The sequence below is a fragment of the Vanellus vanellus genome (genome assembly GCF_965231255.1).
Source record: "Vanellus vanellus genome assembly, chromosome: 4".
Lineage (NCBI taxonomy): Eukaryota > Metazoa > Chordata > Aves > Charadriiformes > Charadriidae > Vanellus > Vanellus vanellus.
The window spans coordinates 39,213,662-39,240,061 of record NC_138909.1 but is presented as its reverse complement, the minus strand read 5'-3'; the positions used below and the strand labels follow the sequence as shown (position 1 = coordinate 39,240,061).

Sequence of the window (26,400 nt, the reverse complement as noted above, 5' to 3'; positions counted from 1 at the left end):
TATGGGAGAAATGCCATATAGCCACAATAGCGTACACAACAATGTCAACAAAGCAACAGTGAAAACTGTCTTTTGCCAGCGTGTATTACAGAACAACTAAGATCATTTTTATAAAAGCCATAAAAACTGGAGAAATCTGCATGATGTAACTATAAACAGACAGAAAGTTACACTTGGATGAGTAATTAAACCCTATAGAGTGTATGTACTTATTCTTACCGCTTTGGAACAGTGTCTGAATTTGATAACAAATATCACAATCTAGGAGTACCTTAGGATCACCACTTCTTTCTACATTCCCAGACTGGGGAAAAAACCCATCTTCCACCTACATAATGTTTAGGTGGGGACAGCACAGTGACCTCCTCCTTGCGGCGATAATCCACCTGACTTTGCTGTGCCTAGATCAAATTGATATAACAGACCGTATATGTTATAGGTTATTCTGAAGCTGTAGCTGGTACACACAACGGGGTTTTTTTTGCCCCTTAATGGCACTGCCTGTCTTGCCATTCATTTCTACCTATGTGAAAGTCTGGCATTTAGAATCTTTACTCCATTCCAGTTTTTGCGAGCAGGCAGGCTGCTTTTATTTCTCCTCGAGGTCAGCTGAAATAGCTGAGCTAAATCTTGGTATTTTCATGCCTCACAGGTGCTGACTGATTATCAGCATGGAACCTTGACTTAGGAACTTGCTACGTTTGATTGAATGGCATTCAAAACCAGTGATCTTCAGAAAAAGTGTCACATTCAATCAACAGATTGAATGTGACAAGGACTTTTGCTAGAGACAGTAATAAAATTGTCATTTTAATGCAACTTACTCAAGCTTTTTCATAAGAGACAATATTTAGAGGTTGTTTTTTTTTTTTGTTAGGTTCTTTCTGCCTAACTTGGGAGACTCTAAAGGAAATGTGCATGTTTTAAAAAACATGTTTAAACGCACACATTAGAGTTTCCTCTCCTTTTCATTCCAAAACTAAGAAAGGTTTTTTGTCTGAGATTTTACATGCTTTTTTTGTTATAATTAAAAGATCTTTACTTACAGGTTGTTATATGGCATCATAGTCTGCTATTGACTATTATCAGAGTTCCATCCAGGAAACTGCTGATACAGAGCAAACCAAAGGCAACGTATCACGATTCAATGAATTCAAGATACTGGGAACTACGCATAAAATGATGAACTCCCTTTGGGAAATTAACCCATTCATTTATGACGATGTTATAATTTTTCTTCAAATAACTGCCGTTTCTTTTGGTCTTTGTTTTCAAATAAGTGCAATAGTTTCTCCAGTCACGTTCACCAACGAGCCTTACCTCACTGTCTTGAGCAATAAGTACATAACAGTAGCATTCCAAATAACATTTCAGCAAACGTTTCAATGTCAAGTTCAGATTACTGGAAAACGCCCTCCTTACTGGATTGCCAAGTGTTGATGTTAACAGTATGAATTGGTTTACTCTGTTAAATACTTTTTTTTAGACTGACATAAGCAAGACTTTGCTTTTTACTTAGAAGTAATATTATGGGGTAATACCTAATGATGGCAAACATCGAGTTGAAGTTCTTGCATTCTCTGCAGTGTAGTGCTATCTTAATGAAATGCTTAATGATCTTCATCCTTTTCAACTGGTTGGTTTCTCTTAGAATCTCAGAAGCCACCCAGAACGTTTCTTGATTTATCACCTCTTCAAACTTTTTTAGATTAGTGCAACCTGTTTTTGATTTGAGTTTAAACAAGTCATCTATGTATTCCGTGGGTTCAATATTACGGAATAGCTCAAAGTTTCTCATGGAGAGTTGGGTAGCCACCTCAACAGTACTGAGCTGTAGTAGGGAAATCTGACTTTCCCTTAGTAACTCTTGAGCATCTTCATCTGAACAAAGAGTTTCTGTTTCCATGTTGTTCTTCAAGTAATACCTGTAAAAACGAAATTCAAAAAGACACTTGATACAATATACTCAAACACTAGTGAAAGTTACGGTAATGATCCAGTTGAATCGTAGAGTAAATTGAAATTCACCAGACTTAGATATCAATTAGAAGTTGCATAAGGAGCGATTTCTTGTAACAAAACAGAACATTAATAATTAAACAACGCTCCTATTAACAGGATTTTGACTTAATAACTGGCACCGTCAGCTGTAGCTCACAGTCTCCAATCTCACCTGCCGCTCAGCTGTATCCTGTCAGCAAGCTTGGATAACTGATCAGGAAGCCTCCTTTGCTTGATGACACCCTCGGGTGTGACAGAGACTTCACACAGTGAATATGCATCAGGGGTTGCAGTGAGAGCGAATTCCCTGATAGCCTGGATGACCACTTCTTTTGCTGTTGTGTCCTTGCTGATCATGATGTAGCGACTTTGCTGATCTGCCTTGAAAACCCTCAGAACTTGATCTGGTAAGTCTGGAAAGAATTACATCCAAAGCATGCAATTTAGTAAAGCAGAAAAAAAATAATGGTATAAGAACAAGCAACAATATCAGTTACATCGAGTCTAATTACTAGTGCTGTCAGTTTTTACTTCAGTATCATTGTTTCACCTCTCCTTATAAAAAAGCTGCCTTTTAAAAAACAAAAGGCTAGTTTTATCAACAATCGGGAAAATAAGTTAGTTAGGCTACCGATGGGGCAAGCCACAAAAATACGTTAACATTTCCAAAGTTTGGACAAACTAATGAGCAGTCTGATTTTCACAGGTGTTGAGTCCTGGTAAATTCCCTTTAAGTCTGAGAAAAATCAAGGACCCTCAACAACACTACCCTATACACTCACATGGAAGAAGTTTAAGCAAATTAGGTGATCAGAGCGTCAATCTTCCTATGGATGCTTTTAAGAAAATAGACTAATTTACCTAAGTCTGACACTCAACCATAGCGCCACACACAAAGGGAAGACATATACATATAAGTAGCTAGGAAGACGCATGTATAATGGCCAGAATGCTTATATACACAAATAAACTGCAGTAGTATTAATGCATCCAAGTACTTAATTATCAAAAATACTCTATCCTTGATACATTTATTATTATGATTTCAATGTAAGTAACAAACTGAAAATTTGCTCTTTATTTCTCTGTGCCAATGTTTTAGTAATTAAGAACTAAAGCAGCCAGAGATAGAGAAATACTTCACAAATATTTGAGTTCTAAATATATTATTGTTTCGAGTGACTGATGACAGAAAACTTACAGCGAACACCTACAAGGCGGCTGTTTTTAGGAAGTTTGGAAAATTACCAGCCTAACTCCAAATGCTGGATTTGATATTTCCATGATCTTATTAATGGATTGAAATCTTGGCCATTAATCAACTAAAGTTTTACTGTTATTATATTATTAAAAAAAGGGGGGAAAGGAGCTAAAATTGTACAGCTATCCACCACTGGATTTTTTAACATAAGGTATTTTTAACTGACAAGATAAAGTACTTTCAATTAATTTAATTTCTTCCCTCTGTTACAAATAACCTTTTCTAGTTTTGTGTGGCACGACATCTGGTCATTATTCTTTCTTTAGTGAGTATCTTTTTAACAATTTCTTTATTTTTGTTTTTTAGATCATAAAGATCATACAAACAAGAAAACAAATAATAATAGAAAGCCTTCGGAATCTACAGCCAAAAAATGATCATTATTAAAAAAAAATACTAAAAAACAGCTGCCAGATGAAAACATTCACTTTGATACAACCACAATCTTTTTTGACAAGACCTGAATGTGCATAACATGCATTCAAATTACTACAGAAAGTTCTATTCAGCAACAGAAATCTTGTAACAAAAGACCAAAAATTAACATCTTCCCACTGCTGCTGCATGTCTCCAAACTAATCATTTGGAAAGCATTAAGCTAAATCTTTCTACCACAAAGGCTGTTTAGGCTTAAATATATTAGTTTACAAATTTCATGCAATTAAGCCCATAAGTTTTAAGCTCGCAGTAGTATTTTTGAGAAACACTAATACTGAAACACATTAGAACCGAATGATTACATCATCGGTTACGCAAAACGGGCATCGGTACAGGCAGTTTTTAGCCATTTCTAAGTACCTGAGTCAAATGTGCAAATACCTTGTAAGTAGGGAGGCAATTTTGCCTTGTATCACCAACTCTATATTGACCTGCCTGCCTTCAGTAATTAGTTCAAGAGGGATACAGACCAGTGCCTGAAATAATTTCTACATCTTTTGACATCTTGAGGAAGGCAGATGCCAAAGACCCAACCTTTCAGAGACGTTATTAAAAACCAGAACGCCCTCTAGACCTTGTTGCCCTCTTGCCGTTACAGAAGTACCTGCCACTCAAAGAAATGCTGTGAAGACGGGAAACTACTGTAAACAATACCATGGCGAAAACTCGCTTAACGCTCCCGAGGAGCAAGTGTTTTGTGCAAGGAGAAAATAACCCGCTCTGCTGGATCACTGCAGTCAATATGGAGAAACGCAGAGAACAGCAAATAGAAAAGTGTCATCTTTGCACCGTATTTTACCATCCAGTTTCTCAGGCTGCGTACCTACCCGAGCCGGTAGGAAAAGCACTACACAGAATGCAGAGGAGTCTGCCAGCAATCGAAATGATTACAGCTATAGCAATGGCAGCAAGTAATTCAGGACAATCATTTTTAAATAAAACAGCACTTGAAGAGAATCGTAATCACCCCCCCTTCACTCCTTTTCAAAAAAAGGAACCTGGAGTGGCAGGCTGAAGAAAGCAATGCTATGTGATAGGAATCTAGTCCCTTAGAAAGCTCGAGTGGGGAAAAAAAAGTACCGGTGAGTGGCAGCTCATCATTACTGTATTATTTTGACTTCTAATCGAATAGCAAAGACAGCACAAGAGAAGAGAAATCAAAGTGCTATTGACTATTTGAACATTTAAAAATAAACCTTAACAAGTACATTTGAAAAAGCCTGTGCAAATCAGAAGAGAAACTAAAATGAATCCTTGCAGATTTCAAGCTTAAAAAAAAGAAAGTATGTTCTCATTTTCTCCTCAAAGACTACCCTTCCAAAACAGCAAGTTGTTTTATTTTCTATCCTGAGGGATATTCCCCAAAGCCTCAAAGGATGGCTGTTCTACCACTTTTCCACTTCTTTCTTTCTTCTCCAGTGCATTCAATTTCTTGCAAGCTGCCTCCATCTCCATTTTTAATTTAGTCCAAAGTAATAAAAGAAATTAAAACTGTGGGCTTTAATTTTTTTTTGAAGTATATAGAGGTATAATTCAACTCTTCTATGTACAATGCAACCATCCCCAAAGCCCTTAACATATATGTGTTTTATTTCAGCCCCTCTTTCTCCTCCTTCCCACACAGGGAAAATTACACCTGCAAATTACTTTAAAAATATTCAGCGTTTGGACATTGGGGCAAATTTTAAGCAAAGAAGAAAAAAAAAAAAAAAAAAAAAGAGCTGCCTTTTTTTTTTTTTTTAAATGAAAAAGCACTAAATACTTAATAAATTTGCTATAAAGATAACGGAAAAGCTTCTATAACACTGAAGCAATGGCATTAGATCATTATTTATCTTGTTTCCTCAAAGCAAAAGGCAAACAGTAGAACATTATTCACTTATTAAACTTTTCTGAACTCCACCTGTGACCGAAGGATGTTCAGACCTGTAATGGCTCTCCTTCTCAATTAATGGAGTTTGTTTGAGCTGTGCAAGACAGCGATGCCCGCAGCTCTGGAAGGTAACCAGCCCCTGCACTCAGCATTAGGGGCACATTAATTACCTAGAACTGTCTGGTCTAGTTAAATGGCAAGTTGGAGAATGGAATCTTCACCCATTTATAGATGAAGTGCTGATGACAAATTAGGCTCTTATTGATAAAGAGTATCTTCAAAACGTTGGACACTAGTTGTTAGATAAAATACAAAAAAATACCGATCTTCCCACTCTCTCAGGAGCAATTTCAGACACTGGGACAAAAAAAAAAAATCACACACCACCTTCTTGTAGTCTTCTCTAGCCCCGAGAAACCTGGGTGAAGCAATGCTCAGTATCACAGTTTCCAGTGCGAATATTGCACCAACTCAGAGAGTACGTAGGCTAATGTTTAAGCACTGCCCTTTTAGGTAAGGTTTGAAATCCCCCAGGCTTAGGAGGGCACTGCATTTTTGGTTCTACTTTTGAGAAATACTCTAAAGATTAGCCTAAAATAACCAGGTGTCTGCACAGCTACCATCACCATATCTTCCTTCAGCAGCTACGTTTTAACAGCAAAGATTTGGATACTTAACTCGGAGAAGGTTTCCCACTAAGAACCTTCCTGCAGCCAGATAAAAGACCAAATCCCAGCCCCGCCAGGAGCTACGGTTAAACCCTTCTCATAAGATGTGACTCTCAGGTTTCTCATATTCTCCCCTTTTCTCCCTCACTCGCCCCAATGATTTGTTCCTCTCTGCTAAATGTGTTCATTTTTTTTTTTTTTTTTTTTTTTTTTAAGTATTTCAGAATGGGATTTTAAATCACTTTATATACAAAGAATTCATCATGCAACTGTAGGGCAGGATGACTAACAGGGAACTTTGAAATTCTGTCCCTTACAGATGTAGTACAAGATTATAGAAGTCTGTTCAGAAAAAGGCTGAAACGCATGTCCTGTGTCCCAGCCCAATGCCCTTTCGCTTTTCGGTAAGCTAACGATCTACTGTGTTGTTTGAAAATACTGCAGGTCTTGTAAAGTTGGATCTATCAGGGCAAATTATAAGATACCGAGCAAAATAAGTTCGCACTGGCCAGCAGTATTCAATCAGTAAGAGGCACTCTGTATAAAACATACTTGAAAAATAGACATCTAAATACATTTGGGTAAAGTATATTGGAGCAAATGTAATAAATCCTAATGCACTAACATGTAGCTACTCTGTGGGTGACAGCACACTCACATGCATTTACAGACTCTGGAAGTCCAGAGGAAAAAAAAAAATATATAAAAAAATAAAAGAGATCAATGAAAGGAAATAATAAGGTCAAGAACAACAAAGAAAGATCCTTACCTGGAGTAGTATTGAAGTCTAAGATGCGGTGATGAGACTGCAGTAGATCAGGATTACTGGATGACAGGGTTCCACTGACAGGTAAAGCAGGAGGAATGTGCTTCGTTTGCCTCAGTCCCACAATGCTGTCATCCTGAGACTGGCCAATTCCAATGTCACTGCGTCCATAAATAAATAAGATCAGGATTTACAAACATTCAGAGCCTGGGCTATACTAGAGGGATGCAGGGACGTCGATATTGCTAAGTTTTCACACTTTCAATTGTTAGTACAGTAATCACTATTCAGAAGTTAAAATTCTCCAGACAACAATACTTGCCGTCTAGCTTTGTCAACGGCACCCAAACATCCACTCAAAGTACATCTGCTGCTCACACTGCCAGATGATCCTCGTGTTCACCACTGAGCTCTGAGGAGCTGCCAGGCTCGTTATTTTTTGACGATTTCCCACAGTGGCCAAGATCTTTAACCAAAAACTGATACGTACCTCATCATTCCTGCATCACCCTATCACCTGAACTTTGACTGATACTGCCACCCCCTCGGTGCTGTTTCATAAAACCTGAATTTCACAGATCTTTCACCCCACCACCGATACGATTTTGCAACTGCACTTTGGGACGTATCGTAGCCAACACAGCCCACTAAGATCTTTCAACAGATAGGTAAGACAAGATTGTTGAGATCATCCATTTTCCTACCCTGTATCACCTCCTCTGAGTTTCTCTTCACTGAATGAGACTGGAGAGATGGCAGCTAACTCGGAGGGCCGAGGTAAGCATCGGCACTTGGGTGCTATCAGTATCCCCTGCAAAGTGCCTCACAGCTGTAAATAAAGTATTCTGTGATAAAGGTGAAGGATTTTGTCTTTTAAATTGTGCAAGGCAGTGCATCTAAAGAGGTCAGATGGATCAGAGACAGGGCGATCATCATATTACAGCAGGCACTAATTTGCTTATTTGCTTTTGAGTTCATAACCAGCAAGTGAAGCAGGACAAAGCTGGAGCTAGCCATTGAACTTTTCTATATATAGCTGCAAATCCTTAATAAAATACTCTGAGGGTGTAAAATGTTGAACAGCAGCCGTTATAGAAAATGAAATCAATTAAAAATTTAGCCACTATAGGCAAAGCCTTTTAAAAAGGTTAACGCGTCTAAATCTGTATCTACACATGTAAATAAAGCATAAACCAGAATGTCATTGCATTTTCATTGCACACTACTGCAACTCTAAAAAGTCAAGCTACTAAATTAAATGATGCAACACAAACGATCATTTGTACCCTAATTTTGGGCACTTAAGCTTTTGTCTAGTGTTCTATCCATCCTCAGAAAACCTAAACAGAAGTAATTAAGGGCCTGATAATTATCCCTGTTGAGCTGTTACAGCACAAGCATCCTTTTGTGCTTACCAATGAATTACTTTACCCAGCACACTCTTGTACCACTTCTTTAAGTGCTATGAATTGAACAGTACTCTGGGAAGCCAGGACAGGATCTCCCGGCATTGAAGACAATTTTAATGACATGCACACAGCAACTGCTTTTTGGAAGGCAATGAAAATTAAAAAAGGTTGGAAGGGTATCTCTGTATGATGTGTTTGGGTTTTCTCATCGTTTTGTTTTCAAAATAACAAGAGGACTGGGTATTACCAAGATATTTTATGAAGTGTGAACCTCAAGTCACAAGAGTGACAGAAACACTCAACTCCACTGCAAAAAAAGTTATTGGATGCTCTCTCAGTCAGAAATTAAGCTGAATCTGAACATCTGTATTTCTGTACTTGCACATAAAGCACAAAATACTGTGACAAGCAGTGATGACCAACTTGGCACCCAGCACTTTTATGCTAAGCCACAAGGTCTTTCACTAAGTCTTTCACTACAACTAGAAACATTCCCAGCAATCGATGTCTTGTCTTTCAAGTCGGAAACACTCCCCACACACCCAAAAAAACCAAGTCAACAAAAAACTCCGAGGTCCCCGAACCTCAAAATGCTTTCTGGTGGTTCTAAACAACTATATAGTATATTTCATAAAATGTACCAACACCAGCCTTTTCTCTAAATTCAAATCAAATGAAGACAATGTGACGCTCCCCCTTATATTAATAGCTTCACTTGCATTATGTATTCCTTTTGGGGGTTTGTCAGTGTTACATAATCTCACACCTATCCCGTGCGTCATGACCAGAGCAGCTTCAATAAAGTGGATCAACTGAAAAATGTTAGGTTTTAAAAAAAGAAAATGTTTCTAAAATTCTTCTCGATTCTAAGTATTCATACACTGAACTGGAAATATGTACCTTACACTCAGTTTACTCTATTTTTAAAACTTAAATCAGGCTCTGAGTGAGTTCTAACTTATGCAAACAAGAAACGAACCCCAGAAATTTCTGGTGCAGAAAGCAATGCTAGAAAACTCCAGCTCCCATGAAGGTCAACTGCCCCTGCTGTTAGGTAAAACATCTTATTATGCCGGTGAAAGGAGATTGTGGTTTTAAAGGAAAGTAATTTCTATTGCTTTCTGTACGCATTTGCCATGCAGGAAGATAGTATTAACAAAGAAATAACTTTCCTGCTGAATGACAAACAGAATAGAAGGGATAATGGAACGGCAGAGCTGTCTGAATGCTTCTTCCTTCAAAATACAGTATACTGTGCATCCCACCGCAGCTGCAAATAGAGAGGAGAGAGAGGGGCTGATTCTTCATCTGCTGCACTACGGACCAGGCACAGCTTTGCTAGAGGTGGAGGTGGGATTGTGCTTAATCCTTATTTAGAGCAACAAAACCGACAGACCACAAACCCACTCTGCATTAGAAGGGTAAAGAAAGCAAAGCACTCGAGCGGGGGCTGTAGCCAGAAGCGCACTTCAAGAGATGCCTCACAGCTGGCAGAGAGAAGGAGATCTCCCAGTAGGTGCAGAGGAAATGGTGCTGTGTGCTCAGTTTGGGAAGTTACTTGACATGACTGGACTAAAAAGCAAGACTGAAGGAAGGCATTATCTCCCGCTCAAACTCATTCACCTTTAATACTGATTTAAGGTCTCACAAAGCTCTCCCTCTAAGAGTGATCTCATTCTAGTTTAAAGATTGGTTTTATCTGGATACATTCTGGAGGCACTGGAGACCTATTTACATTCAAAAAAAAGGTGGACAGTTTCACCTCAAAATCTAGCTGACTCATGAAGTCTGTAAATACCTACTTTAATGAAGGAAAGAGGGATGAAAAAGCCGATTTACTCCTGATTTTTGGTAAAAACACGTGAGACTAGGTAAAATCCCTTAATGTACATAACACCATTAATTATTAGGAAGAATGAGATAGAAGTTTCTAAGCAATAGGGGGAAAAAAGCACAAACAGGAACGTCTACAGCTACACATCACTATGCAGAAACCATGCAGACACAAACAACTGAATGTCAACAGGCTCTGCAGACAAATTGCTATATATAACACATGAAGTAAAGCTAGCAAAAGGAAAAGAAAATAGGTCAAGTGTACTGTTTTTCTGAGTCTTACCCAAAGAGGTCCCTGCACAGAAAAAGTGCAAAAGTGAAAGGAATCAGAGAAAAAAAGAAAACCAACAAGAACATTTTATGCAAAAGCTGTGAACAATGGTGAACAATGCAAAAACCCACACCTAACAGTAGGCATGGCTCATCAGAGGAACAAACATACAAGACTGGTGAAATAAAAGGAAATATTCTAAAAACAAACAACATAAAAAGAAGATTTACAGATTCTCCTCTACTGAAATGTATCTGTGTCAGTTTAAGAAATATCCATTATTTGGATCTAATAAATTATATTAATATAGCCTTTACATTACTAACATTCTACTTATAATGTTTCAGAACAGTATTCATTTAGTAGGGAATACCTAATATTAGTTAAACAAACTTTTTTTTGAAAAGTGATAGCAGGAAAAAATCCTAGATTTTCAGCACAAGTATCCTTTTTCATGAATTTACATAGACTAGATTTCACCAGGGGACACAGAAAAAAATGCAAGAGAAAACACTGACTGCACATCAACTATCCTCTACAATTCATTTTTCCCCCCATTGATGCCATCTGTCTTGGCCAAGAACCAGATTCCCATAAAATCATATAAAACTCATTCTTCTATTGGTTCCAACAATCGTTATCAGAACTCTTTCTAAAATGTGTTCATAGAATAAAGATATGAGATACCATATTTAGCTTTCATTAAAAAAATACTCAATCCTATCAAAGAACACAAGTTAAAATTTTAACCTCAGCTGTATGCAGAAATTCTTATAGACCACTGGAATGTGGATAAATTGAAATCATTGCTCCTATCAACCATCTGCAAGCAAACCTGCTTGCAGAGTTATTCTGAAATTAATTGCCCCGGATGCTTCCAGCAAACCATCCTCTTAAAAGAAAACAGTAAATGACATGAAAAAGTATTTGTGCCATTGCTGCATTTTTAGTAGTTTATGATCATTCAAATATTCAGACTAGTATTTTCTATTACATTTTTTCAGATATAAGCATGTTTTGCATTAATCAATTTTAAAAAGTATCATGACAAATTTTAAGTATCATGAGAAATTATTAAAATTTAACACAAAGCAAATATTTAAGAGGAAATAAAACAAACTCACTTGTATGGTTTCTGAGGCAGAATACTGATTCGAGTCTTGTCAAGTATCTTCTTTAATTTATTTCTTCCCCCAACGGTGTTCGCTTTACTTTTCTTATTTACTTTTTCTAGTCCTATTACCTGCTCCACATCAACGGCAAGGTCTGGGATGGAATAACGACTCGCCTTTTTAATATCACCAATTTTAGGCAGGTGGGGAGCACCATTTCTTTTCTCCTCTGACAACCGTGTTAACAGTTCTTTAAAAACTGCACAAAACAGGAAAAGGCAAGAAAGAAAAAGAATAAAAACGTAAAAGAAAGCTCAGTGCAGACCAGACCAGTTTAATATTAATCATTACAAAAAACTGATTAGGATATTCTGTCAATTCAAGTATTAAATGAATTTAGATGTATGACTTTAAAAAAAAAATTAAAAATATCATTAATTTTCTGTAGCATGGATCAGAAAATCAGTACATTGGCCTAGCTCAGAATAAAAATACACTAGATTGACCACATGGTTGCACGGATGGTGTCAACAGACGGACTTTGACCTTTCAACCTAAAGTCACAGGCTTCTGCAAAATAGTAGCACGCATAAAAAGAGCCCACTAGACAAAAATGAGATGGGAAAGCTAACAACTTAGAGGAAGGTTTTAAAAAGGTAGCCAGCAACAGAAAGCTCTCAGGTGGACAAGAAATTATTAGTCAACAGGATCAAGAAATCGGAGGGGAAACTGCAACAAAGTCACAAGAAAAACATAATACTGAGACACCTTGGATGTTTGACGGGGCTGTTGCGTCCATCGGCCAGATACACAGATAAACCTCTAAGACTCCCTCAGCTCCCCAGCAAAGAGTCATTGCTGAGGCAGAAACACCTGATGAAGTTGTGAATTAGTTCTGCTGCTGCAACTTTTAGCTTCACAGAAACGTTCATGTATTTAAACAGATCAAACAAAACTACGTGGAGGTGAAGTCAAATATTCTGAGTGTGAGAGGAAGTCTCCATATACAAATGGAAAAATAATCTGATGAGTTGATTTGTAATAATAAAGGAAAACTGATAATTAAAACCAAGGCATCGTAGAAAAAGTGGGAACAAGGACAACCAGCTAAGGATGAGCGTTAGGGGCTAGGTTTTACTATTATGTATTAAATTTGTCCTTAATATTCATCCTTATCTCCAGAGGTACACAACAAATCACCAAGACACTTCAAAAGCTTCAAATAAGACACACAAAGAAAAGCGGAGGAGAGTAATCCGAGGCAATAACCGTACTGTCGAATGGGAGCTGGGGGCTGGAGAGACAAATTAGATTCAGATAAGAAGATGCTCTTTAAAAAACAGGAAACTCCCCTTTTGGGATTTGTTGATAAGGAATACTGCATGCAATACACACAAAGTAACTGTTCTGAGACTTTGCTATGATGTGATTTCAGTATTTGGAGTGGAGCAACAAGATTAAAGACTTTGAAAAACACAACTTCTGAAGAAAACGGGTTTAATCTTAAACATCCTAAAGCAACACATGAGATTCAAAAAACCTAGTGCGTGAAGGATGGTTACAAAGAACTTATACCTAGAGAAACAAGCACATACTGCCAAGCAGGCATATACAGATATACTAAGGAATGCCTTAATTATTAGAAATAATTGGAATATCAGAATCTTTACTGTAAAGCAAAAAAAAAAAAAAAAATTCCCAGGAAATAGATTTGACAAATGACTTCTGGAGATAACCTAAGCATATTTAATCATCAGTTAGTGCAGGGACATCCTGTGGTAATATTCTGCCCTACTTATTTGCAATGAAGAACCTGATTCTGAAAGAGATACTTAGGGGGAACATATCACTAAATTATATAAATAATCCAAGTAGCCAGTGATAAAGATCAAACAAACCCCACAAACTGTTAATTACTTATGATGCTAACTGAGCTCCTGAGCTGCTTAAAGACTCCTTCATGACTGCTTCAGTACTTATTAGAGAGAGAAATGAAGAGAACAGATTTGGAGGGTTAGAAAGATTGTTTTCCACCTAGCTGGCAAGAAAAGTTTTTATTAAACTTGTCGCACTCATTGTAGGCATGGACTGAAAAACTATGAGCAAATTCAGCAGACAGATTAAGATCAGGGATGAACTGAAATTCCAAAAGAGGCTTCTTTCTTGAGAAAGCACTAAAAGTTACACGTACAAACACATTTGACAAGTTTGAGCTGAACTGTCGCAATATTTCCTCTTAATCCAGAAATGTGCACTTGTGAGAGTGAAGTCACTTGCTATAAGACCCTGTTCATAAATTTTTCTTTGCAATTGTAAACTAAGGTATTTTAGGACCTGCAAGCCTCCATTTTCTATGCTCCCCAATACAAACTATTTAAAACCATAAAAAAATAAAGACCCCATCTAAATTAGAACAGAAATTAGAATAAAAAGTGCACACAAACTTACCAAATAAATTGGTTTTCACAGTGATAGACAGATGAGTGTTATTTCTAAGGATTTCCATGGCTTTTGACAGCTGAATGTTTTCAAAGTTTTGACCGTTCACTTCCAGTATCTAAAAATACAGATAGTGTTTTTTTTTATTTAGCTAAGAGAAAGGAAACAAAAAAAGTAAAAAAAAAATAATTTAAAATTACATACCTGGTCTCCACGTTTCAAGCCTGCTTCTGTAGCTTTGCTACCATAATCAACACTGTCAACAAAGATTCCAAATCCTTTTTCTGATCCTCCCAGCAAGATAAAAGGCAAAGGGGCTTCTCGAGATGGCTTTGTTAAGGTTATCAATCTTCGTTTAGCTTTAGCAGCACAAGCAATATTTAACAGCCTCAAATGTCCACCCATTTTCTACAAAAGCAAAGCACAATGAGTTATATATAAGAAAGCCTAGCTACTCCCTGCCATCCCAAATTGTCAGAAAAAACCCTCACTCTTACCTCCCTCTCCAAATTGTTCTCAAATTCTTCCAGAAATCGAGTCATAGCAGGATCTCCTTCAAAATCATTGAAGTGATTGTTCACCCACAACAATACTACCCGTGTAACCTGAAAATTAATCAATAATACAAATATTTTCCAGGAATGTCCATAACAGCGCTAGTGTCAAGTCCTTTAAAAATACTGCTCCTTAAAGCCCCTGTAAATTTCCATTGGAATACTTAATATGATATATACACACCCAAATCTAACTTTACTAATATGCAATCGTTTACCAGTAGGATAGAACTAGTTAAATATTAAAATTGCTTTTACTTGTACAAGCGAATGTATGTTGTATTTTGTAAAGAAGACTATGAGTTAGAAAATTAACACTGGCTACACCAAGTTTGACTGAGTAGGGAATAGAGCACACAGGTACAAGGCAACGAGTTACATCTATTTCTGCCTTATAACATAACAACAATTTCCTATTCATGTCCATTTCCAAATCTGCTTAATTCTTCGAGCACATGATCACAGAGCTTCCGGTATGGCTTTATGTTGGCTCTTGAATCTCACAAATCTTTAGATAAGCTCTCATTAACTTCATTAGGCATTTACCTGTGTAAAAGAGCTACTGTATGTTTAGAGAGGCAGGAAAAATGAGCTATTGTGAGAAGCAGGAAAGAGGACTTAACGGCAAATACATGCAATTCTTTTCCTTAGAGTCAATCTTTCAGGTTACTATTCCTTCCTTCTGCACTCCTACTCTCTCCAAGCAACTATGATTATCAAGTTCAGAGCAATTTTAGCTAGTCTATTACAGTTTGTTAGGAAAAAACCCCAAATAAATGAACACGATCAATTAATATTACTGAAGGTAAAGTCACAAAAGAAGAACCACAATTTTTAAAAATATATGCTTCCACTATAAAATTTTATCTTGGTATGCGATTTGACCTGGAACTTGTCCTGACAAAATACAAGATTTTTTTTGTCTTGAATTAATATTGATTCATGCTATTTTTAAAAACTCCTGAATACAAAATGGATGTGCCACTCAAAGTTATCTTAAAAATACAGCTGCATTTCTTCTGTTACGATGGGAAAAGAGGTTAGTAAGGGAAAGCCCCTAAACATTTCAAAAACTGGAGCTTAAGAAGAAAATCTCATACAAATTTTAATCAGCTAAAGCTAACCACTGTCCATTCTCTGCATCTGCACAACATCTAAACCCCTGCAGCCTCGAGCTAAAGATTTTACAGAGGCATCCAAAAACCAAATTCTGCCACCATCATGGGAGCTGTACAGTTTATTGTGTTTATAGAGTTTCCAAGTAGTTTCCCTTTTATCTCAGAAAAGCAAGTGAATTCAGAAGAATTGCCGAAATTCATGACCCATCAAATCAAGTACTTCAGAACTCCTCGAGAGTTCAGATTTCTAACAGGAGGCAACCGCACAGCAGGACGGGTTGCAGCTCCCAGCCACAGGGGTGTAGGCTAGGGGTGGCATTTCTGACATGGTTGAGATTTTTCTACTTTTGAAGATGAGCTTCCTTTCTGTTAGACATCTCTGGTGTTTTTCATTAACGTGGGCGACATTGGAAGATCCAGGCAATATCTGGTTACATTTAGGCTAATTGCAGACGTTTAAAGTTGGCTGGGAAGTTGCAAGCCATACCATGTAATATATTTTAAATCACTGCAGGGACAGCTTCGATATCAATGCTCCTGACAAAGTCGGGACTTAGCACGGTACACAAAAGACACTGCGTTGGAAAGAGTTGAACAGTGACTTCCAGAGGAATGTTATTACTTGTGTCACAACCGGACGCAGCATTAAAAGAGGATTAAAGTCAAGTACCCTGCTTCTGGGCAAAATCCACAGTAAAGCTGTATCTCAAATGTCCCGGTCTGATTCCTACCGAATTCTGATGATCCTCAGGAAGTTTTACCCGCCCCTTCTCCCTCTTCTCACTGCCTATCAGCCCCTAATACAAAACAGCCAAAATCTTCCAGACTCCTTGTTCCCCGCTTGCTTATCTCCACTTGTCCCGAGCTGTTCTCTGACTCTTGCCTTTTTGTCAGCGCTACTCGGTGTCAGAAAGGGTTGGTTACCGAGATGGCAGAGTTGCTCTGTTTTCAGACCTGATAGCAGCAACTGTGCTGGCTCATGCTTTTACAGCAGCTGAGGGGATTATCCATTGGAGGACAAGAAAAATAAGGTTAAAGACGAACTCCAATATTATAGCTTTGAAGCTGTAACAAGCCTATGCTAAACGATATTAGCTGCAAAGCCTAGCCTCTGCCACATGTAAGATCCTTCCCCCAAGGCACAGATATACTACCATTTCTAGAAGAAATACCCAGATTGAAATAAAAGTCGAACCCCAAATTTCTCTTTAACCTTATTGATAAAATTCCCTTGGTTTCAAATTTGCAAAAAAACATCTTGAAATCTCCACTTATAAGAAAGTCGTATACAAGTGAAAATAAAGCATTACAGTTTGAAGCACAGTATAGCCTCAACAGACAGTGCGATCAGTGTGCCAAACTGGATATACAGGGCCTTATTCTTCCATCGTGGCAGTTCTGTTTAGGGAAGAGGATGTTTGATTGCTTTTTTGTGTTTGGGTTGGATTTTTTTAATGCTGTGTAAGGTTCAACAGATTCTTAACAATGGCTACATTTTCTAGTGTCTTTATACAAAAATAAGTTATCACAAAATGTTTGCCAAGTTGCGCTAACTAGTAATATGAATGGAAAACACAGAACTTGGTTATATGCTCAAATTTCAAGAAACAATAGAATGCTATTGAATTTTATTAAATAAAAATAGAGAGCTGGGGGTTGTTCAGCCTGTAGAAGAGAAGGCTCCGGGGAGAGCTTATTGCAGCCTTTCAGTACTTAAAGGGGGCCTACAGGAAAGATGGGGACAAACTTTTTAGCTGGGGCTGTTGTGATAGGACAAGGGGTAATGGTTCTAAACTAAAAGAGGGCAGATTTAGACTAGATATAAGGAAGAAATGTTTTATAATGAGGGTGGTGAAACACTGGCACAGGTTGCCCAGAGAGGTGGTAGATGCCCCATCCCTGAAAACATTCAAGATCAGGTTGGACGGGGCTCTGAGGAACCTGATCTAGTTGAAGATGTCCCTGCTCATTGCCAGTGGGTTTGGACTAGATGACCTTTAAAGGTCCCTTCCAACCCAAAGTATTCTATAAGTCTATGATTAGTACTTAAATAAAATACAATAAGGCAAATAAATAAGGAAACAGCATTTTCTTAGTTTTATCCATATATTCTGCCATTAAAATATGTCACCAGCTATCTGTGTCTTATTCAGTTTAGTCACTCCCTCTAAAACTTATTTTATTCTTAATAGCCTACGTTTCAGTGCAAATGCTAACAGGTATGTAATTCAGGGGATTTTAACCTTATCCCTGAGGCTGGGGTCATTGAACCACTCCAACAACTTCTTGCCCACTTCCATTGGGCTGGAAAGAAAGGTCCGATACGTCAACAGGAAGTCTTCTATAAACGTTGGGTCTACCACAGAATGTTCTTCCACCAAATGCATTGTTAACCTTTCAGCTGTTCCCTATAAAAACAAAACAAAAAAAACAACCAAACCTTAGTTATTAAAATAGGCTTCCAATAAATGCAAATTTGTTTTCTCGTAACACACTGAAGATGCATTACACTAGAAAGGATATTGGCATCTATTGACTGATGAGCTAAGCAACATAACAGCGTAACCATTGTGATAAGAAATGCAAAAAAATTCAGTAATTGAGTTCTATAGAGATCACCTAGTCATTAATGTGCATAATTGTAAAAAGAAGAATGAGAAATACTGTCTATTTTCAAACAAATATTTTTCTAATATATATCTCAACTAATCCTGAACCTAACTTGCCAAGTTAAGAAATTTATGGAACACAGACTTTTGCAAGACACTCCCTCTTTTGCTTTTACCTTGATGACAATGTGACCTTTTCTTGTTCCAGTGCGATCAAGCTCCCTGTGCTCCTTCACCATCACAATCTCCCCTTCCTCTTCCACCTTCTGCATGTTCTTTTCCACTTGATTGAGGATGCGGCAATAATCTTGCTGGGCTATACAAACAAACTGGAAAGAATCATCGCGCACCGATATTAAAAGGTAAAATCTTCAGAAAAGCATTTAGACTTAAGATGCAAGTACTCTATTAATAGCAAAGATAAAGTAGTTTCTCAGCCGGCAGTGAGCCAAATTTATCTTTCCAGCAGTTCAGCTGCAGTAAGCAGATGAATACACAAGCACAGTACTTCCACTACAATCTTGCAGTTAGAGGAGACCAAGATTCATCAGAGCAAAATGATTTAGCATTATCGGACATTTTTGTTTAGCTGCTTTGACCTCCCCTCTGTTGGAGATGAAGCTCAGTATCCCAGATGGTATTTTTTTCTCCCCTGCAAGCCTTTATGAGGTATTTAGAAGGGTTAAGAGATTGAATGGAAAGCCTACCTTTTATTTTTTGTGCCTATTGCCATTGTAAATATTTTTCATTTTTCATAGCTATTTATTAATAAAGGCAATCGTTAAGAAAACTAACATTTATTCAACTACCTGAGCACAGGCACACAGAAACAAATTACTTCTGGATTAAAGCATACAGCAGGAAAAATATTTTCTACAATCACCTGCCCAGCCAAGAATAAGTGCAAGAATAAATATCTTATGAATATTCCTAGCACCTACACTATGCAAATATAATCAAGACCACCCACAACACACTATGAATTGCCTTCTATAACTTGTTAAAAGTTTTATACCTTTGTCTCTTTTTTGGGGCAAGATTAAGCTGTCTTTGCATATGAACTTGGGTATTTAACTGAAAGGAAATAACAGTGTTTCTTCTGCTTGAAAACTTAAGTCACCATGTACATACTTGGGACAAAGGCGTGAGATTCACAGAGATAACATTTTCTCCTGCATTCTTTAGAATTCGTTTAGATACCCTTTTTATTTCCAGCAGCTAGTAGTTAGCTGAAACAGAAATCCCACAGTTTGGATTTGTTGCAAGACATTATGTTAACAAGGTAACATTTAAGCACTTTTTGGAAGTTAGATGGGCAAACTAAACCGGGTGACTCCATTAACCCACATTTACACCCGATTTCACACGGCACCTACTGGATCTAATTAGCCATCAGGACCGAGCAAAATGATTAATTCACCCAGGACTCGGCTATTATTTTCTGGATGGGAATAAGCAAATAGTAACCACGTATCCAGATCAGGCTAGTAATTTTATGCCATGAGAAGCACTCCTTTCATCTGACTGTGCTATAGTAAACATCAAGGCATTTTCCTTGAAAGGCCAGATTAGCTGAAACTAGAAGATTTTCCACTCAAATGGTGGGAGAGGGAGCTTGTATGACTTTAAGATTCAGTAGCTGAGTCGACTAAGGAAGAATGGCTATTACCTGTAGAAGTAAAAGAGCCTGTAATGGCTAATGGACCTTGAGATCCTGCTAAGGGAAAGTTTGAAGCAATGGATGTACGCAATAGACTGCTGGGCCTCAAGTTCTGGAGAAAGCATGCAGGTAAACCTCTTCATCCAAAATGATCCCTATCCACATGATGAGAATTCAATTTCCCAGACCGTGGGTACGCAGGAGCTGTATTTCCCAACTACTGCGCAGGGTTACACGCTGGAGACTGTACACGTATTCAGTTTAAAATATAGCCGTGTCTGGCTATCAAGCTGCATTACACCTATGTGTATGTGATTTTTGCAAGTATTGCAGTCCGACACTCTACCTGGCAGTCGTCCACTTTGGTTCTCATCACTCCTTTCATATATTCTTTTTCCATGGTAGGGGAAACACCGAAACTGTTCCCCATGCAGAGTATCTCTGTTCTTCCATCAGGGTACGTCACCTCCACAGACCCATTCAAAATGACTGACCAGGAATCCAGCTACAAATCAAATAGTGCAGGATACATGAAGACTGAATCACTTAACACGGTAATATCATACTATACAGATACAACCCTCCCAATTTTTCCAAGTAAAAGTTATCTTTTAGCGCCTATTAAAAACATTTATAAGCTAGTTTACCTTAAATGTGTGGCTATTTCCAGCTCAAGAAAACTGGGTTCTTAAGTTTATCTTAAGAGTTATGTTAAGAGTTATGTTAAGAGTTTATGTAAGACTGTAAAATGAGTATTAAAAAAAGAATGTTCATATTTTTAAACACTGAAATAATCTCCCAAAATCACCTCCAATAGGCAGGAAGTATTTTGTACATTATGAAGAGTCTTTTCTTATGCTTTTATTGCATAAGAAATGTTGTGCCAGTTTCAAAAGTAAGTGTTTCAAAGTAATCCAGAACAAAAAGAGGCTTAATTTACCTGCTTAATGTTACTTTTTCTTTTCTTTCTTTTAAAAAACAAACAAACAAACAAACAAAACCACAAAAGAGGGCATTAACCCTGTGGAATCCGGGATGCCTGGTATAATAGGAGAGTCCAAAGTAACTTCTACTGACCTCTTCCCCATCGTTTAGTACAATAGTTCCTGCTCTCTCCACAACTGCAAACACCATTACAGCACAGAGCTCTCTCCTCACTGACATTGTCATGTTGGCAAAAGCAGGCAACTGATGCATGAATTCCAGTAGTTGTTCTGAAGGAGAAAAAGCCCACTGAGTAGTGCATGTCAAAACAACAAAGCACAGTAAAGACAGTTCTTCAGCAAGATGCCCGAGGCTACTTAAGCTAAAATGCTGCACAATCGTTTCTGTATACTAATAAATCATGTACAGTGGCCTGTTGTAATTACTGGGTATTTTGTAGACACAGACTGGCTGGTCATATCATCAATAGAAGCCCTGCAAAGTAAAAGTCAGCATAATGGAAGAATTGTAATGTAACCAAGAACTCTGAATACAACCAACGATAGTTGTAATACTCCAGCCAGGGCAATAACTCCCTGAAGACTATGACAGGCCTATATAAAACGCAGCAAGACATCGAGAAGGGAAATTTCACAAAACTGAGCAAGTTCGCTGGTAAAGACACCCCTTCCTAGGCTAGACTTAACAGTAAATTGTACTTGATTATCGTCTGGCGGATTCACAAAGTTCCCCTTGGATGTACCAAACAGGATTACTGTCTTCAAGGTGACTACTGCTGCTCTGTCTTCTGCGTGCACTGGAGTTGCATATGTACTCAACAGTGAATTTCTCCCATATTTTTGGTTTTTACATTGTTCATAACTACAGAACTCAATTTTTCTCAGTAGCCCTGCTGAGGGATTATATGTCCTAAATGCGAGACATTTTTGCATTCAATTTGATCTGAAAAAAAACCTACTGAAAGTAGTCATTAAGACCCCATCTTTTTCCTGAATTTTTACTCAGGATCACAGAATGGTTGAGATTGGAAGGGAGCTCTGGAGGTCATCTGGTCAAACCCGCCTACTCAAGCAGGGCCACCCACAGCCAATTGCTCAGGACCATGTCCAGATGGCCTCTGAATACCTCCAAGGAGAGAGACTATCACCTCTCTTGGCAACCTGTGCAGTGCTCGGTCACAGTAAAAGAAAGTGTTTCCTGGTGGTCAGACAGAGCCTCTGTTTTGAGTTTGTGCCCCCTGCCTCTGCTCCTCAAACTGGGCACCACTGAGAAGAGCCTGGCTCTGTCTTCCTTACACCCTCGCTTCAGGTATTTGTACGCATTGATGAGATCCCTCTGAGCCTTCTCTAATCATAGCAAATTAGTTTGATTAGATGCACATTTACGTAAAGGTCTTAATGGCTCCAATGTTTAACACAAATGTATATCTGGTTAAAAACAGACACAACATCACAACTTACAATTAACAAATCTAATGTGATAAGCATCCAGTGTTGACGTTAATGTTGACTTTGCCTAGGTTCTCTCTGTTTTGCAGTACATATTGATGTTTACTTTATAAACCAGTTCTGATATCAATTAGGAGTTGAAGCTTGAGATCGAAAGGGCCAGCAACTAATAGTTCTCACCCATATTATGTGTTTTCCTCTTGTCCTTTGGTTGTACTCATTCACTGGCTGAATTTATGGCATTTATAAAACACCTTAGAGAATAAACACTAAACTTACCAACTACAAAAGCCAGTGATTAAAATAAAACCTCAAGCTCAAAAAGTAACTTTTTTTGAGCTAAGAAGAACAAGTTTGACAGCATTTTACTACATTGCAACACTTACCAATGTCATCATCTGTCCTGTCTATTGGGTCTTTCTCCAAGCAGTCTCTAACAATATCCCTACTCATCAAAGGATCCGATGCCCTTTCAATGTCTTCTTCGTCATCGTCATCCTCAGAATCCACTGCTGTCTCTGGCAACCCACTGAGATCCATATCACCAGCCTCACTTTCTGTAGCCTAAATTCAGGTATAAACAATTAAGAAAAAATGAAAACATTCAAATGTGATCTTCATTGCTACAGTTTTCTAGTTAAATGTACAGAAATGAATTCTATCACTTTACAGATCACTCAGATTCACTCAATGTTTTTTACATTGCTTTCTTCTTTACATGTCTTTTTAAAAGAACCAACAATCAACCCCAAACCATTGTTTAAACAGGGCTTTTAACACTTGTTTCAATCAGCCACACATAAACAGGATTCAACAGGCATTATTTAATCAGTAGGTCTTGGGGGAATTGAAGGCAGTTATATTTCAAGGAATAAGTTATTGAAATATTAGCTGAATATAATTTAAATCAACAGTTCATTTAAAACAATTTTTCATTCCTGCCCCAACTTCACATTTTCAGACACTTAGGAATGCAATGTAATTTTAAGTAGACAGTTTTGGGAACTAAGTACGGCATCAAAACGCTACAAGAATTTTGCTATCTCCCAGTAACCTAGGGCTGTATTTTTCTTTTATGATTGCAGTTGAACATAGTTAAATATGGCTTTCATTTGCTGATAAACTGGACAAGAATTTACAGATACAGAAAAAATGCAAAGTCACTGCTTGAACACCACAGATGGACTACACAGAATATCTGCCAAACTTAACTTCCTTTAAATGGTATTAAAATGAAGGAAAATATAGTCCATATATAGCCTGAGGTCATTAGTATAGCACCAACGGTAAATACATTTTAATGATCCAGTTTGAAGACCAAACACTTAATAAATCCCACAAACCTTTGTCTGTCATGGCTGATAAAGCTGCTTTTTCTCAGAACCTGATTTAATACCACAGCAGCTGCCAAAGCTCAACTACGAGAATTTTTAAGGAAATGCAAGCTTCTAACGAGCAAGTTTTAAGCCATGGATTGAGAAATCAAGTTTCACACACCTTCTAGGGATGGTTTGTTTCTGAAACTCTGGAAACACACAATGCATTCATGTCTACTTTAAAAATACTACATGGGGCAAACACAGCCACTAAAGCCTGTTTTATTGATCCGTCTGTCACACTGATAAAAAAACAAAACAAAACAAAAAACACCAAACAAAAACTAGGTCACCCTCCAAACGCAGAGAAGGTAAGACAAATTACATTGGTATTTTCATAGAATCATCTTCCCTAGCCCTGCCTCGCTGGCTGCGGCTGACATCTGTTACTTTAATGCCATTACACACGGCCACCTTACGAACGGTAGCATATGGCTGGAGACGGATGGGGGCAGTCAGTGTCATTCTTCAATGTTTCTGTCTTACAGCACAACACAACATTTGTAACAGGGTCTTGTTAAAATAAGAAGCATAACAGCAACTACACAATATTCAAATTATTTGCCCCCCCCCCCCTTTTTTTTTTTTTTTTTTTAAGAAAAAATGCTGAGCATTTCTTAAGCAGGATAAAGGAGGGTGTTATACAGGCACACAAACAAATCACAAAAACGATAGCACCACCAGCAGTATTTTCATTAGCAGTCTTACTGCGCTTAACATGCATGTTCTGTATGATAGATTTGAAACAGTTGCTCTAACTACTCTTACAAAATAGCCTTCATCAAAAGCGACTGGCGGAAAAATTAGCGACGATGAGTCAGTAGACACACAGCTTATGACACCGATCTGTCAGAATAAGAAGTCGCCAACAGTGATAATTCCAGTGACAGTGGGACTGAGTAATTCACAGCCAATTTTGCAAACCTTCCCATTACTAACAAGCGCCTCGCCTACCTGCCTGGAACAAGCTTTCTCAAAAGCGTGTTGGTAAGATGAATGCAGAACTAAATTTACTCACATGATGCTAACATACAGGAGAAAATTAAACATATTGTACAAAACTGATTATTAAAAGACAATTTATTTGACTGTCTGAAAACAATACACCAAAACCAAACATAAGTCAAAGCATCAATAAAATTGATGCTATTTAAAAAAAAACCAACAAAACTCACACAAATCAAATGCAATTACGTATTCAGAAAATACTTTAAAAATTACAGCTGAAGGTTACAAGTATTTCCTGAAGATGATCACTTTTCACAGAGCTAATTAAATGTTTTTGACAGCTGAAGTCATTAGTAGAAATCTGAATTGCAAAGCAACTATTTCTAACTTACTAGTTATCCAAAAATATAAACCACTGCAAAGAAGCTCAGAATTGAATGCAACAATCCAGAGTAACAAGAAAATGTATTAATTTAACTTCAACCTTTAAAAATAAACCTTATCTTTTGAGAAAAAAAAAAATACTTTTTTACCCAAGCAATTTTCTGCAAAAGATACGATTATGCAAAAGTTAAAGGAACACAAACATAGCCTTTCCGCATAGGCAATATGCATTCACAGTAGTAAAGAATCAAACAATTCATCCCACAGGGACGGACTCCTCCTCAGTTTATACATGCAAAAAGTTTTGCATGAGTTTTGGTACATTATTAAGAATAATTCGATCTGTCTTAATGTTGAAAGCACGCACCAATTTATCTACAAAACATTGCAAATAGCTTCTTTAGGCTTAGTAACATCAAGTGTAACATGAAGTACTCCAGGTTCTCTTGCTGAGACACTAAACTTCATAACCCACTTACTTCAGGTACTTCTGTACCCCGTCACGTGTTAGAAAAATCAAGCATGGCCACGCAGGAACCCTTAGTTATGAAGCAATAGTCGTGCATTTGCGTAAGACTAAAGGGAAAACCTCAATTAGCTCTTCTGAGGACAGAGGCTTCCTTATAAACCTCAGCAGCAGAAAATCCAGAACACAAGATGAATACCCGACAGAATTTGTACTACAGTCAGTCATGAGACTTAGTGCTTTTTAAGGGCATTTAATCAAGGATGAAGTACACCTCGGAAATCAGCGCATTCATAGATGCATATTGTCCTTTGTTTCTCGGTTAATAAGAGAAATTAGCTGGTAAGAAGAATGCTGGTTGCAGCTTAAAGTACAAAACAATGTCTCTCCAACGTCTGAATACCAGTTGCAATGAAAATTTTCTTCAAAGCTGGAAAGATGGCATGAAAAATTTGCTGAAGCTTCAAAGGAAACACATGATGACAGCCTAATATTTTATTTGTCACATCACCAACAAGAACTCAGGAGACTGAAGACGGACATTTTCAAGACCGAGGTGAAGAGCTATTTCACATTTGGTACCTAAAGAGACCTGCCCAATTTAAAGCGGTGTCTATTAAGGCTAATATTGTAGTAATACAAAAATGGTTGTTCCAACTGCTAAGGATCTCCAAGACCAAAGCCACTTCTCAATTTGAGCTAATTAAACAAATACCATGAAATACCTAGCAAAGATGGAAAGTAAAGGAGCCTTGTCTAAGTTTTCTCAGTTAGCCCTTGGCTCCTTGACTGATTGGGGGTAGAGGGGAAAAAGAACT

General features: G+C 37.7%; 1 protein-coding gene across 1 annotated transcript in view; it reads right to left on the bottom strand.

The window, feature by feature from the left end:
- The window catches only part of RAPGEF2 (Rap guanine nucleotide exchange factor 2), a 196,162-nt gene that overhangs the window by 16,302 nt on the left and 153,460 nt on the right, over positions 1-26,400 (bottom strand). Inside the window, exons 8-19 of the mRNA XM_082483049.1 lie at positions 22,795-22,972; positions 21,093-21,229; positions 20,362-20,520; positions 18,532-18,684; positions 17,990-18,154; positions 14,572-14,679; positions 14,279-14,482; positions 14,084-14,192; positions 11,648-11,894; positions 7,011-7,168; positions 2,174-2,414; positions 1,542-1,925 (exon numbers count right to left, since the gene is read on the bottom strand). Coding sequence (XP_082339175.1) covers positions 1,542-1,925; positions 2,174-2,414; positions 7,011-7,168; positions 11,648-11,894; positions 14,084-14,192; positions 14,279-14,482; positions 14,572-14,679; positions 17,990-18,154; positions 18,532-18,684; positions 20,362-20,520; positions 21,093-21,229; positions 22,795-22,972 — 2,243 coding nt within the window. The remainder of the gene's footprint in view (positions 1-1,541; positions 1,926-2,173; positions 2,415-7,010; positions 7,169-11,647; positions 11,895-14,083; positions 14,193-14,278; positions 14,483-14,571; positions 14,680-17,989; positions 18,155-18,531; positions 18,685-20,361; positions 20,521-21,092; positions 21,230-22,794; positions 22,973-26,400) is intronic.